The 14,708-nt window shown below is 36.2% G+C and overlaps 1 protein-coding gene across 5 annotated transcripts in view; it reads right to left on the bottom strand.

Annotated features, from left to right (window-relative positions):
• LOC150082988 (uncharacterized) overlaps positions 1-14,708 on the bottom strand; it is a 1,785,507-nt gene that overhangs the window by 916,459 nt on the left and 854,340 nt on the right. For all 5 annotated transcript variants that reach the window (XM_090377722.1, XM_090377724.1, XM_090377725.1 and 2 more), the window contains one exon: positions 2,752-2,879. In XM_090377722.1, the coding sequence (XP_090233848.1) occupies positions 2,752-2,879 (128 nt within the window). The remainder of the gene's footprint in view (positions 1-2,751; positions 2,880-14,708) is intronic.

Genomic DNA, 14,708 nt, shown 5'->3' with positions numbered 1-14,708 from the left:
GGCAACCTGTAGAAAACACATGGAGGAAAAATCAGGAAGTACACGAACCTAAGATATGAGATCAAAGAGATGTGGCATATGCAACAAATAATGATCATTACAATCATCGTGTCAACCACAGGTATGGTGCCAAAAACCCTACATAACAGTAATAGGTCTCCCAGTAAACACCTACAAGGAACTCCAGATTGTCGCAATCCTGAAAACCTGTAGGATAGTCAGTAACACCAGACATAACAACAACCACCCTGTGTACTTGGTAGCAATACCAGTCACGAGGTGGAACTCCCAATCAGGGAGAAATAAAAGAGCAATAATAATAATAATAGTAACTGGACTATAATGTGCTGCTCATGCTTTTGGGCATCAATATGAGTGATCAGGGACATGCACTTGGATGTCATCTCATTCTCCACATCATACTCCCAGAACCTCATATTACTATTATTATTATGAGTTTTTCTCCTTATGGGATTTTTCCACGTGACAAGTACTTGTTCCAAGTGTGTCGGGTGGATGGTTGCTTCTAATTACTATGATTATTATTATTATTATTGTTGTTGTTGTTGGTCAGGGAACTCTCTGACTATCACACAGGTTTTCAGGATCTTGGCTTTTTGGAATTGATATAAGTGTTCTCTGGGAGACTTAATGCTGCTAAGTTTTTATGGAAGCACCATGCCAGTGGTTGTCTCAATGATTGGGATAGTCATTACTTGTTCCATATGCCATATTTCTCTGACTTCCTGTCTTAGGTCTGGGTGGGTACTTCCCAATCTTTTCCATCTAAGGTTTTTGGAGGATGTCGGTTATGAGCACCACTACTACGTCGTTTAGGTAGGTAGTCATTTCCTTCTCATTGATTAGGGTTATGTTTGGGTGGGATCATCTTGTCCATTATTATGGTGTAATCCCAGTACACTTTGTGAGTAGGTGTCTCTAGTGCAGCCTGGGGTTTTTAATACAGCACACTTTCTTTGATCAACTGGTATGTACTAGATTGTTTCTGGGGCTTTGTAACATTGTCGACATGTGTCATCCTTGCATTCAAAATTCCTAGACTTAATGAAATTTAAATATTTTATATGCTATTTGTTTCCTTTTATTTTTGTTTTGTTTTTTAAATATATGTCTGGATAACTGTTCTTCATCACTATCCCAAGTATTAAAAAAATGAAAAGAAATTAACTGATCTATATTAATCAACACAATTCAATTTTGTTCTGCCAATTACACTGGTCAACACTTAAAATGTTACAAAAGCGAAAATACCCAATCTTTACAAATTTTATACTGCTGAACATGAAAATCACATTAAAATTTCTCGATTGGCTCTTGTTTTCAAATTACAGTTGGAGTCTCATATTAACTCATTACTCTATGTTATTAACTATGGCTCTCTGCAAAATGCATGGTAACACCACAGTTTCGGTACCACCATGCTCTTATCATGTGATCGGCAACTGTTGGCTCAAATGCATCTTCAACTCTGTTGCAGTAATCCTTAAATATGGCTAGGCATTGGGTGATTTGTTTTCAGTTACTGGTTGTTCTCTGTGAGATTCCTACTTTTTGCATGGTATTTGTGTTGTATAAGATTAATATGCCCTGTAATTGTGAATAGTCCGGATGACTTCTATTATGTATGTGAAGAAGTCATGTTAGCTACAAGGAAACATCCCTTACCGTGAGTCATTAAAAAGACCTATTTCTTCTACTTTGGGTGAAAATTAAGTGACCAGGACAAGAACTGGGCTCTACACATATGCTTCACTACCTGTTCATCAAAACTCAATGCATGGGTTATTCAAAAAAGGGACATTTTACTCCTTTCACAGTACCCATGATATGGAGGGAGCCAACAAATCATGTCAGAAACTGTTACTTCTGTATAGTGCCTCCTATAAGAAAAGGGATGACAATGAAGAAAAAGTGGATAGTGACATACCCAAATATACCATCTGCAGTTCGTCAGTGATGAACATGGTGAGCAGTTCCATCAAGACATCAACAGTGATGGAACAAAGATGCAAATGGAGTGCCACCATATTACCTGATTATTGTTGGATGGTGAAACGGGATGCTCCCGAAGCTGAATACAATGAAAAGGTGAAAAGGTTCTATGTTCATAGCTACATCTTATTGCCATATAAATAAAAAATACCTTGTATAAATATAAAAAAAGAACATGTGTACCCTGTATGCATGAAAGTTGTTTTATGTGAAAACATCTTTGGCAGCACCTACTAAATTTCGGTCCGACAGTCAGTGTTCAGCCCGTGAATGTGAAATGCCAAAAATTTGAAACAGAAATGGCCCACATTACATCACTTCCTAAATGAAGCTAATGCAGTCACTAATGTTGATTTGTAGAGTAAGTAGCAGGCATGAGCATAAAACATTACATTATTATTTCGGACTGAAGTAAAACTGATTGATAACGAAAATGCAAGATGGAAATGACGTAATTTGCATTATTTCGTGTTACATTTTCGTGACAAATTGAAATTGTCACAAAATTGAAATTTCATGACACTTCAGAAATTCTGATATTTAGTAGGTGCCACCAAACATCTTTTCACCTCAAAAACTACTCTTATTTTTAAAACAAGAGCCAATCTGCCATTTTAAGCCCTATTTCTGTGTTTATCACCCCAAAAATCTATAAAATAAACTTACAAAATGATATGACCCAAATTTTATTGTTCAGGGTTATTTTAAGAAATACAATAAGCATATTAAGAACCTTACCAGTTCCAAGGAAACTATTAATCTCTTTTGAAACCTCAGGTAATGGTGAATATATTATTGTCTGAGATAGCTTACTTCCAGTTATCATGTCTGCCACTCGGATAATTCCCAGTACTACTTCAGTAACTCTGTTATTTGTAAAAATAAAAAAAAAAATAGAGTATATCTGTTAATGAATATTATAAATATTTTTATATAACAATTACTTATTATTAGATGTATATTATATATAGCACACATTATTTTATACATCATCAGCCATTTGCAATCCACTGCAGGATAAAGGCTTCTCCAGCAACTTTCCAGTTCCTTCTGTTTTGTGCAATGGATATCCATTTACTACCCACGAACTTGTGAATTCCATCTGTCCATCTCCGTCGTTATCTTCCAGGTTTTTTTCTAGCTCCTCTTGGGTACCACTCTGTTATTTTCTTAGTCCATCTGTCATCATGTCTTTGAGCTATGTCCTGCCCAAGACCATTTTACTTCTTTAGTTTTGATAAGAATGTCCTTTACTTGAGTTTTCTGCCTAATCCACGTGTTTCACTTCTTATCTAACAGTCTGATTCCTAATATAATTCATTCCACTCTTTGCTGTGTAGTTTTCAGCTTCTCTTCCATTCTTTTGGTGAGTGCCAAGTTTCACTTCCATAAGTCATGGTGGGGAGTATACACTGGTTCATTATTTTACGTTTCAGACAAATTGGAATATTGCTCCTCAGTATTTGACTTATTTTCTGAATGCTATCCATCCAAAATTTATTCTTCTCTTAACTTCCAGATTTTGATCATTATTGCAGCTAATGACTTGTCCCAGATAAGTATATAAATCCACCTTTTCGATCACTGCTCCTTCGTTGATTATAAGCCTCAGGCTTCCTCGCACCATATAGCTAATAATAATAATAATAATAATATCCCTTTCTGTGGCATACTTGTTCATCATTGCTTTTATTTTAGCCATATTCATCTTTAGTCTGAAATCCTTACTAACTCTGCATAACTGATTAAGATTTTCCTCTAATTCTTTGGGATCATGGATTATGATCACAATATCATCTGCAAATCGTAAATGGTTTAGGTACTCTCTATTCACATTGACTCCTTTCTGTGACCAGTCTAATATTCTGAAAGTTTCCTCAAGAGCAGCAGTAAACAACTTCAGAGATACTATGTCTTCTTGTTGAACTCCTTTCTCAATTTTAAATTTGCTACTGTCTTTGTCTAGTCTAATAAAGGAGGTAGCATTCTCATATATTTTCTTGCCTTGTCTTTCCAGTGCCTGAAACATTGCCTTATGCTGTATGGAGTAAAATGACTTTTCATATTCCACAAATGCCAGGCATAATGGCATTTTATATTCATTTGCTTTCTCCATTAGTTGTGATATTACATGAAGGTGGTCCATAGTTGAGAATCCTGCCCCAAAGCCAGCTTGTTCTTTTGGTTGATTCTCATCAAGTGTTCTTTCTAATCTGTTAGTAATGACCCTTGTGAACAACTTGTAGGTGTGGGATAACAAGTTAATTGGTTTATAATTTCCAATTTCTGATTTACCTCCTTTCTTATGCAACAAAATTATGATTGCATTATTCCACTCCTTAGGTGGCACACATTTTCTAATGCATGTTGTGAGGAGTCTTGGCAGTTTTTGTGTCATGTCTCTTCCTCTCAATATTAACAACTCTACAGTCACTCCATCTTCCCACGGGGCTTTCTGATTCTTCATTTTCTTCAATGCATGTTGTACCTCATCAGGAAAGATATTGGGTATGTCGTATGTGTTAATAATTTGTGCTCCACCTTCCCCACTGCTAGCATCAAATTTTTATACGTATCATACTTTTAATATTGTTGAGAGAATTGAATTATCATGGAGAGAGAGAGAGAGAGAGAGAGAGAGAAAGAGAGAGAGAGAGAGAGAGAAAGAGAGTATCAAAGATGAGAACTTCTCCTCTTTGATACTCTCTGAATTTCTTCAAAATTAACCACTTTGAAGAAAGATGGAGTCACTCATTACATCTCCTCTAATTTTTCCATAATACATAGGGCTATGATTTTGCTTTCCTCTAAATAAATGTTTGTTTATATTTGGGATAGCTAAGGCCAGGACTGTTTACAACTTCATCATATCTGTGCTATTAGATTGCCACTTCCTAATAACTATGTATGTACAGAGAAGCCTTTCTTAATATTATTATTATTATTATTAGCCATATGGAAGCCTGAGGCTTTTGCTACACCAGCCAAAAAAAAAAAAAAAAAAATTCTGAGCCACCTCTGAGAGAAAGAATCAGAAATAGAAGGGAATCACCAAGAAAGAGAAGAATTATGATATCCAGCTCAGGATCCTGGGTGTGCCAAGCCTATACTCCCCAGATATGTGAGCCCCTGGGATTTTTGCATTTTTCTAGGTTGTCATTCAAGGATTACACACAGACCTATTACATAACCGATTTTCTGACACTATTTTACCACAGTTTGACTAAATGCAAACTTCTATGTGAGGCACCATAATTAATAAATATTAATGAATATGCATATAAAATCAAATGTGACCTTTTTAGTACCACATGACAGCAGCAGACATTTTGGTTACATGGGGAACCACATACTGGGATCCTGTCTGCAGTCTCTCCACCTCCTCCTCCTCTCTCTCTCTCTCTACATATAAAATTGAACACCATGTTTTGGGCATTACAAGATAGGGCTGACATTAATTGGTTACTGTTACGTGTGTCACGTGTTTGGATCTTGTCAACAATGATGGAGTACATGTGTTTAGTGTGTGGCTTTTTATGATTTTACATATCTGTCCTATACGAGGAAATGCTGATATTTAACTCTATATATACACAGTCGATTCCGATTATTTGGGACACGTCGGGACTAGTGCATTTTGGCCCGATTAAGCGGCAGCCCCAATTATCCAAAGTTTCACATAAATAGTTAAAAATACAATGGACCCCCTCTTTACAATCGGTTCACTATACAATCAAATCAGGTTATCATGGACTCACCATACTAAAGTACTGTTCACTATACGATGTGTAGTAAACACCGGTCAATGTGATCACGTTTGTGAATTGAATTTTAATTCTATTAAACAGCGATTCTAATTAGTGAAAATAAGAGAAATATTATCCACAGGCTATAAAACTAAAGATATACTTACCCTTTATTACCTTAGCACAAATTTACCCTTTATTGCCTTATCAATTAAAAAATTAAATGATACATAAAAATCAGAATAATTAACACGTACTGTAATATGTTCACTGACATTTGTGGGTGGGGGTTAAAATTTAAAACAGTAAAAAGATAAGCAATCAATAACAAAGAACATGGCAGACACAAATTGCAAGTAACACAATATGCACAAGTGAGAAGAGAGTAACAAGTTACGAAGCTTTAGAAATAGAAATGAAGAGAAGATTCTGAAAATTAATTTTTTTATATGACTGAAGATTTCTTGGAAGTGTAAACACATTTCACCATAATAACCCAGAGAATTCCAGTTGTTGGTATTATCACAAATTCAATAAGATCGAGTTTACTATCCATTTATGATAAATTGCACTAACAGAAAAGCCCAATAAACAGGCGACTGCTAATTGTTTTTATTGCTTTATGGTTGTGACTTCCAGAAATCCGACTGGACTACATAGTACGGTTGCAGACAATCGTAGGGTAATCTCCAGTGCTTCAGTCTCCTGCCCTGATTAAATGGCATGTTGTCCCAATTAAGCAAAGTAAACCCTGGCTATTTTCTCGATTGGGTTCTTTTTTTAAGATTTGCTCCAAATAAGCGGATGCCACGATTAAATGATGGCCCAAATAACTGGAATCCACTATTTATATATATATATATATATATATATATATATATATTTTTTTTTTTTTTATGAAAACCCCAAACAAGAGAGATATTAGAACCTATAGTACTTATTACCGTGCTTAGGTTGTTGAATGAATAAATGAGGAAGATGAAAAGTTGGTTCTGTGGGTTTGAAGTTGGACAGTAAATGGATGTTGGCTGGTGGCAGCAAGTGTTCGGACTATTTTGAAAGAGAGAGCGGGAATTATAGAAGCCAATTCAGAAGAACAGTGCTCATGGAAGTATCTGTAGAAAAGGCATGCAGCAGAAACAGTATGTCTATGAGACTCTGTTAGAGATGAGTCATTAATCATTAATTAACCTAACTGCCTTCTTCTGAATTGAATCTAGAATGAGAGAGGTTTTGGGGGCATCGCCTCATATGTGGGAACAATATTCCACGGTAGGTGGATTTGTGATTTATACAGAGTGAACAGCTGTTTGGAAGAAAAGTAAAATCAAGAGCAAAAGAGAAAACCAAGTTTTTTAGATGCAGAGGAAGCAATATTTGTAATGTGCTTGTGCTAAGAGAGATTAAAAGTCAGAGTAATCCCCAAAAGAGATATATCATCTTGCCTAGAAATCAGTGTCACCAAAGATAAGCATAGGAGCAGAAGAATACTTTTTCCGAGATATAAGACAAGACTGAGTCTTAGAAGGATTAAAATCAACTAAGTTGTCTTTGCCCCACTGGAAAATTACCTGGAGATCAGCATTTAAGGAATTGGTAGCAGATATTTGAGAAGTTGAAGCTGATTGAGCAGGGCAAGGTTTCTCAAACTGGAAGGTGAAATGCAATGTGCTATCATTGGCAAAACTTTGAATAGGATTTCCAGTCAATGGAAGAAGGTTATTAATATACAAGAGGAAAAGAGTGGGAGAAAGAACTGAACCTTGGGGGACACCAGAATTAGTGGAGAATTTAGAAGACAGAGAGACATCTACCATCACCCTCAGTGAACGATCAGAGAGAAAACTGGATAACCAATTACAAAAAAACAGTTGGCAAACCATAAGATGAAAGCTTATTTAGAAGAAACTTATGCCAAACACAATTGAAAGCCTTTGAGATGTCAAGAGCAACTGCTTGTGTTTCACCAAACTCTTCCATTAAATCTGTCCATAAGGGGGTAACATAAGCCAGAATATCACCAGTGGATCGACACTGATGGAATCCATACTGGCGATCGTTGATCAGATGGAAAGTTTCTAGATAGTTTAAGAGTTGGTGGTTAATTGATTTCTCCATTACTTTAAAAAGAGTAGAAGTAATTGCAATGGGACAATAATTGGATTGGAGGGATTTGTCACCCTTTTTTAGGAACTAGCTATGAGCAAATTTCCAAGCAGAAGGAAAAACACCTGGGAATAAGAAAGTGAAAAAAGGTGGCAAAGAATAGGAGTAAGTTCAGGAGCACAGGTTTTGAGAACAAGTGGAGAAATACAATCAGGATCTGAGCTTTCTTAGCATAAAGATTCATCAAAACCCTTCTGACAGAAGACCAAAGGAGGCATTGAATGGAGCGTGTTGGGAATGGTGGGAGGTGTTTTACCAAGATCATTAATACATGAGTTGGAAGAAAAATGGGATGCTAGCAGGTCAGCTTTATCTTTGGCTGAAGTGACAACAGAACCATCTGGCTGACACTGGCATTTGCCCATCTCTGCTCCCACCTCATGGTGGGAGCAGAGATGGGCAAAAGTTGCGGCCAATAGCTTTGGCAGGAGACCAGAATGCTCGGCTACCATTATGGCAAGAAGCAAGGTTTCTACTTTTAGCCTGTTCAAAATTTAGTTTAGCCTGATTAATAACTGCTTTACAATTGTTGCGAGCTTTGGTGTAGGCAGAAAATGAAACTGAAAAATTGTAAACAAGCCAATTACAATATGTAACATTCTTCTCTTGAACAGCCTTAGCACATTTATTGGTCAACCAAGGTTTACATAAAGGATGAGATTTTAAAGTGGAGTATGGACTAAAGGATTCCATATCTACAAGAATAATTTCACTGACACGATCTGAGCAAACGTTGAGATGAGAAGTTTTGAAAAAGTAATCCACCCAAGGAAAAGAATAAAATAAATCTTGCAGGTCATCCCATTTTGCATCCTTGTAATGCCAAACAACATGAGGTTGGGAATAGCCATGAGATAAAGGTTCCATTGGAGAAGAGACAATCACCAAGTTGTGATCTGAAGTGCCTAAAGGACCTCTCACTTCAACCATGTACTTAGAAGGGTTGTTTGTGAGAAAAAGATCAAGCATATTGGCTGTATGATTAGGATTGTCCGGTATTCTTGTAGGTAAATGAACAATCTGTGCAAGGTCATTAGTAATTGCAAAAGCCTCAGCATCCCGACCTGCTGGGTCGGTGTGACTAGAAAATGGAAGCCAGCTGGAGTTGTGAACATTAAAATCACCAAGGAAAATTACCTCACTGTTAGGAAAGTTTGACTGGAGAAAGTCAAGTTGCAAAGAGAGAAAGTCAAAGAGCTCCAAGTGATTAGTGGAGTTGCGAGAATGGTAGAGACAACAGATGAATTTGACAGAATGTGGTAGAGAGATTTTAAGCCAGAGAAGATCAAAAAGAGGAGATTCCAAATTACCAAGTCTCTGACAGGGAATATCAGCATGGACATATGCACAAGTACCATCTTTGAGGCAAAAAGAATCATACAGCGAATAAGTTGGGCAACTGAGATGAGCAGTAGTTGGATCAACCAATAACTGAGATTCTGTAAGAAAAAATACATGGGGTTTGGTAGACTGCAAGTGGAAATGGACATCATTGAGATGATTAGAATTGAGACCACGTATATTTGCGAAATGAACTAGGAAGTGTTTGGGGGTTTAGATCTTTTTGCAGATAAACTTACTCTATTAGTTTGACAATTCGTGGTGTATTCAATAGTAAGAAAAAGTGGAGGGGCATACATACTGTATGAAGTAATGAAATTTTTGGATATGCCATACACATGGTAATAATATACCCAGATCCTTGACATAACATGGCCTCAACAATGCTCCCCCTCCACACACACACTACTCGGACTCCTTCCAGTCACTATCTGGCAGAGTAGAGGTTGCAAGATTATACAGTAGCTGATCCAGAAGCCTCCTAGAGAGTTACCAATAGGTTCGGCCCAGTGTACTAACTAGTGGCCAACCTGCGAACTCCATTCTAACACTGTACCCTCGAAATGTAAGGAAGATTCGATCTTGCCATGATGTCCATCATAACCTAAAAAGTCATCAGCCATACTTCATGATGAAAGAGATGGGAAGGATTGACCTGTATATACATACATATATATAATATTTAACAGTCCTGGTGTATAAAGAAATTTTGTGTAATGAGTAGACTTAAATGTTGCTGTCTTTTTCTAGCACATGTATTGTACAAAGGCAATACTAGTTAATGAACTAACATAATAAAATTCAATGCAATGAAAAATCAGCATTCAATGTTCGTATTCATAGTGAAACTGCAATTTTACTATAAATAAAATTCAGTACATAATAGAATGAATTCTTTTTAATAATTTTCAGTGTAATTCTTTTCAAACAAGAGTTCTGACAGAGAGCATTTTATTCCCTAAAAGGAAAACTCTTTACTTTAAATCTTTCAACAGGCTTGCATTGTTTCCATCATTGATACAATCATGAAATCTGTGCCCTTTAAATGGTAATTTAAGTGTTTAAATTAGTAAAATACTCACAGACCCAAATCAAAGCTAAGAGGAGGTGAGGAAGTCTAAGTTTATGAATCCAAATTAAAAAAAGAGCAGTATCTTTTTATTTTTATTTTGAGAATAAAAATGGGCAGAACATTAATAAAAATTATCAAATATAACTTGTAATTATCTTATGGGGGACCTCGAGTTCTGGGAATGAACTGGCAAGATAAATTGGAATACCTTATTTAATGGAACTCACCTCCTTATTTCTTGTGTTTTTAAAGTTTTTAACTTCCCAATTCTTTCTAATTTAATCTCATTCTAACAAAATGCAAGTAGTAAGGAGGCAAGCTCAGTTAAATAACTTTCTTGGTAAGAGCCCCACTTTGTTCCCTTCACCAATCACATTGTCCTTCTCTATATAGACTCCAGCAGCTCTACATCTTTCCTAAAATGAGGCCTCCAGACCTATATGCAGTATTCAAGATGTGGCCTAACCATTGTCTTTTACAGTAGAATTATTACCTCCTTATCCTTGCTAGTAAAATTCCTGTATATATCATTGACAAAACCCCTGACCTGGAAGACAGTCTGCACTGCTCAGAGAACTTTATATCTGACTACACAATTACCCAAAGGCTTTTTCATTTTCCACTACCTCGAGTGCAGTACACATTGTGGTATGTTAATCCCAGATTAACATAGCACACGGTATGTTAATCTGGGATTACTGCTACACATATGCAGCACTTTGCATTTGTCAATGTAAACCTCAACTGCCATTTTTCAGCTCGACTGTCTAATCTTTCTAGATCTTGTTGCAGTAGCATATCATCATTGCCGTCATTAATCATCTTGTCAACCTTTGTATCATCTGTGAACTTAGACAATAAGCCTGATGTTACTTCATAAATATCATTAATAATTATAGAAAACAACAATGGGCCTAGCAAACTCTGAGGAATTTCACTGATAACATTAATCCACAAAGAGTAGTGATCATTGATAACAACTCTCTGTCTTCTCCCACTCAACCATCCATTTATCAACATTGCACTAATCTGCACAGCCATCATATGTGCAACGGTATCAAAGCTTTCCTGAAATCCAAATATATGATACTAAAATTATTTTTGCATCTAGTTCCTTTAATATTACATGATAAGATCAAGTCAAATTGGTCAGACAAGATTTTCCCTATTTTTTCATTTTTTGCATCATTTGTTACTGCATCATAGTATCCAGCTAAATTGGTCAGAGAAGATAGCCCCCTTGACAAACCCATGCTGTGATTGAAATATGACTGCACTTATGTACAGATGGTCCTGCATTACTTCTTTAACCAGTTACTCCATTTTTTTTCCTCTAATATAAGTTAAGCTAACAGGTCTGTAATTACCCATTTCACTCTTTGATCCTCCACCTTTGCGAAATGGGGATACATTCGCAAATCACCAGTCCACGGAAACATCCCATGAATCTAAGGATGTGCTCATAATAATGGTTAAACGTTTCCTTAAGTCCTTTGCTGCCTCCTTTAATTTAATTAAATAGATCCCATCCACCCCAGTAACCTTTCTTACATTTAACTTCGGCAATTTATCTTCCACTTTCCTCTCAATTATTACAAAATCATTTAGCTCCATGGTAGAGATTGATAACCTTCTGGCATCCACTCCCATAAAGAATTCCTCATGTTAATGGAGATGGAAAATACTTACTTGTCAGCATTTGGAACAGGATCACTGACAGTTGAGCTATCAATACCAAGTGGACCTATGTGATTCATCCCTTTCCTTCTCTTGTTTACATAAGTAAAGAAGTCTTTACTATCTTTCTTTGCATTGTTTGCCAAAGGTTTCTTGTAATCTGTCTTAGCTTGCCTAACATCTCTAATGACTTGATTATGTCTACCATATGCTTCTGTACTACCTGATAATTTTTGTGTCCCACAAATTTTTCTTCTCTGCAATGAGTCTCATTAGTTCATCGGACATCCATTTAGGTCTGAGGCCTTGAACAGTATTTCTCAGATGATTTGAAAAGCCAAGCAGCTCCGATGATTATTTCTATAAATGCTTCCCATTTAGAATTTGCTGTGGTAACATCATCAGTTGATCCCACTGCATAGAATTTAAAAACCTTCTGAGACCACTGTAGTCACCTTTACGAAAGCAAAAACCCTTCGCTTTATTCTTGATGATACTTACATCATTAAGAAATTCTTCATCAATACACTGCGATCAATGCCACCTAGTGGTTCTTTTATCTACAGATTCTTTATGCATGAATAATCACTGCTGATAACGAGATCAAAACTATTACTCTTTATCTTGTTGCCTCCCTAACATGTTGCTGCTGTAGAAAACAGTCATGCAATAAATCCACAAAAGTCTTGCTGTGTGAGTGACCAACCCATAAGTTCTATTCAATATCTGGAAAGTTAAAGTCTCCCATTATAAGACATTCTAATTTACCTGCCCACTCTATTTCTCTGTACAGTTGTTCACTGTACTCATCAGAGTTATTAGGCATAGGACACACTCCTAATCTCAATTTTGCTTCTCAGTGCTTATGTCAGACCAAACTGAGTGAACCTTGCACTGGTCACCCATGTCAACGGGATGCAGTGCCTTATATTTTATGTGCTTTTTAACTAACAGCATAACCCCTCCTCCCATCTCATTCTGTCTGTGCACATTGTACTCCTCATACATTCAAATTCTGTATCCCTTACATCTGAGTGACTCCATGTCTCCAATATTGCCACAATGTCTGCATTTGTTGATATGACCAGCACTTCAAACTTATCAAATTTATTATCTATGCTCCTAGTATTGAATTTTTGATCCATGCAAGTATACATGCACCTGTTCTTACTCTTAGTTACTTTATCACAGTCCATGTATTTACACTGGATTTCATGATGTTTTACAGCAGGCCTTGAAATCCTCAGCAACTTGCTTTCCAGGCTGCTGCACATTTCATTAGAAACAGTGCAAGAATCACTTTTAGCTTGCCTGTGGCTTCCTGTTAATCTATTAGTCTGTGTATCCCCCCCCCTCAAGCTAGCAGTTTTCCAACCCAACTAATGGTGTCTTGATGGCATCAGCAAATATTCTTCCACCCGTTCAGTTTGAGTATATCCCATCCTCGTAGAAACAGTCTCTTCTGTTAACAAGCTTGGACCAGACTGAAAATTCTACCCCATGAGCCTTGCATAATCACTCCAGGGCTGAACAATATTGACAAAGTTCTCATTATATACTGTCTCCTATCATGCTTGGGGATAATTGCACACTTTCAAATTTAACCCTAACTCGTGACTTTTCCTCAACAATGCTCTGTAATTGTTAAGTAAGTCAGCAGATGTCCTACTCTTAATGTCATTTGTAGAATACAATCATTGTATTAGAATTTGCTGTGGTAACATCATCAGTTGATCCCACTGCATAGAATTTAAAAACCTTCTGAGACCACTGTAGTCACCTTTACGAAAGCAAAAACCCTTTGCTTTATATATCCTTTTTATATATCACCTTTATATATCACCAATCACATGATATATAAACAATATCACCTTTATCACGTGTATAACAATATCACCTTTTGTGCCCTTAAAAGATAATATCAGCTCTACAACATATTCAACCACTGGCACTGGCAGGCATAAGTGCCAGTGGTAAAAGTTGTAATGAAGTAAATATGAATTGGTACATTTTTCTGCATTAATACAGAAATCAGTTTTAAATCAAAAATCAATTAAAATGCACAATTTTGGATTGCACTAAGGTTATCTTGGCTGAGATTATTAATTATGATGTTTTCATGGTCTACTAAAAAAAATAAAATAAAATAAATAAATGTCTTTAGTGAAATTCTCATAATTTCAGATTTCAGTAAATGTTTCTGAAGTGTTTCTATAAGAATATAGTGTTCCATAGTGTGTTTCAATGAGAAACTGACTTGAAATCATGGCAAAACAGGAAGATATCATAAAACAGTTATGAAGAGGCCTCAAAGAAAAAAGGGAAAAAGAGAAAAATACGGAATTTGACATGATAATTCAAGTAAAAAACATGGATGCTGTAATGCCAAATTCTGCTGCCACAACTTTCAGACTTATTTTTACTTTAACCTTATTTGCAATATATATATATATATATATATATATATATATATATATACTCAGTATGAGTATATATATATATTTTTTTTTTGTGAATATTTCACTAAGGTATTTAAAAGAGATATGAGGCAGTATATATATATACAGGTCGACCATCACTAATCCGGCAACATTGGGACCTAGATTAGTGAGTTTGCTGGATCACCGGTGGTTATTTTAGCACATACATTTTACCCAACAGCTACCCACCTCCTTCTACCTTTAACACGTTGA

The sequence above is a fragment of the Mastigoproctus giganteus genome, chromosome 7 (assembly GCF_048544385.1).
Source record: "Mastigoproctus giganteus isolate SK-2022 chromosome 7, ASM4854438v1, whole genome shotgun sequence".
NCBI lineage: Eukaryota > Metazoa > Arthropoda > Arachnida > Uropygi > Thelyphonidae > Mastigoproctus > Mastigoproctus giganteus.
The sequence above is the reverse complement of the archived record's forward strand: the minus strand, read 5'-3'. Positions and strand labels throughout refer to the sequence as shown.